Source organism: Pundamilia nyererei, unplaced genomic scaffold (assembly GCF_000239375.1).
Source record: "Pundamilia nyererei isolate P.nyererei 1_Seehausen unplaced genomic scaffold, PunNye1.0 scaffold00221, whole genome shotgun sequence".
In the NCBI taxonomy this organism is placed as follows: domain Eukaryota; kingdom Metazoa; phylum Chordata; class Actinopteri; order Cichliformes; family Cichlidae; genus Pundamilia; species Pundamilia nyererei.
This window is the reverse complement of record NW_005187622.1, coordinates 759,621-760,498: the sequence shown is the minus strand read 5'-3', so window position 1 is coordinate 760,498 and position 878 is coordinate 759,621. Positions and strand designations below refer to the sequence as shown.

Sequence of the window (878 nt, the reverse complement as noted above, 5' to 3'; positions counted from 1 at the left end):
CTCCAGGTGGATGGTCTGAAGGACGGTCAGGCCACACTGCCAGAGTCCCTGCCCGTCCCCCTGCAGGAGGGAGGGGAGCTCCGCTGGGCGGCCGAGTTCATCTGTTTGAACGATCAGAAGCTGAAAGAGTTGAGTGATGGCTGGGACCGGCCCGAGCTGCCCCCAGAGGTTCTGCTGGAGGTTCTGTGCCTCGCTGTGCAGGGACTCAGCCTGATGCAGCCCACAGCAAACCCTTAATGTCAGCTGCTGTGATCTTTGTTAATGTGCTTTTACAGCAGCCGATGCTTGTGATGGTTCAGTGTCCAGTCAGGTGAATACAGCATAGTTTTGATGTCCATGGTTGATTCAACAATTGGTGAACTTTATTTCAATGTCTCACTCTGATTTTGTTTCTTGTATAACTCTGTCATCTTTCAAAGAGACAAAAAGACAAAAATAACCAACAGAATTCACATTTTATTAAAGTAACATACCTTTATTAAGTTATTTAGTTATTTACATTATTGTTATAGTTTATGTCATGGTTCCTGTAATTTGATGGTTTTCTTGGATTCTTTGTGTTTGCAGACCCCACTTTAATCATCTGGTCTCCAACCTCTTCGTGTTCATTTTGAGGTTTTTTTTTAACAAGTTCTTTATAAATACTTTTTAAATTCCTGGTTATTAAAGGGTTGAAATTATGTGAGGGAACAAGTGGAACAGTTTTTCTATTAGAATGAAAAAAGAATGTTTAAAAACATGAATGATGATGCATGATTAAGGCTGGAAATAAAGTTAATACTTAGAGAATAGTTGTAATTTTGGGGGCAAGTCAGAAAATCATACACACTGTATGGAACATATAACAATTAGAATGAGCTGCCTACCTATGTCATTTT

The 878-nt window shown here is 40.2% G+C and overlaps 1 protein-coding gene across 1 annotated transcript in view; it reads left to right on the top strand.

Moving 5' to 3' along the window:
* The window catches only part of LOC102206907 (uncharacterized), a 10,413-nt gene extending 10,176 nt beyond the window's left edge, over nt 1–237 (top strand). The window contains exon 11 of the mRNA XM_005748434.1: nt 7–237. Coding sequence (XP_005748491.1) covers nt 7–237 — 231 coding nt within the window. The remainder of the gene's footprint in view (nt 1–6) is intronic.
* The last annotated feature ends 641 nt before the right edge of the window (nt 238–878 follow it).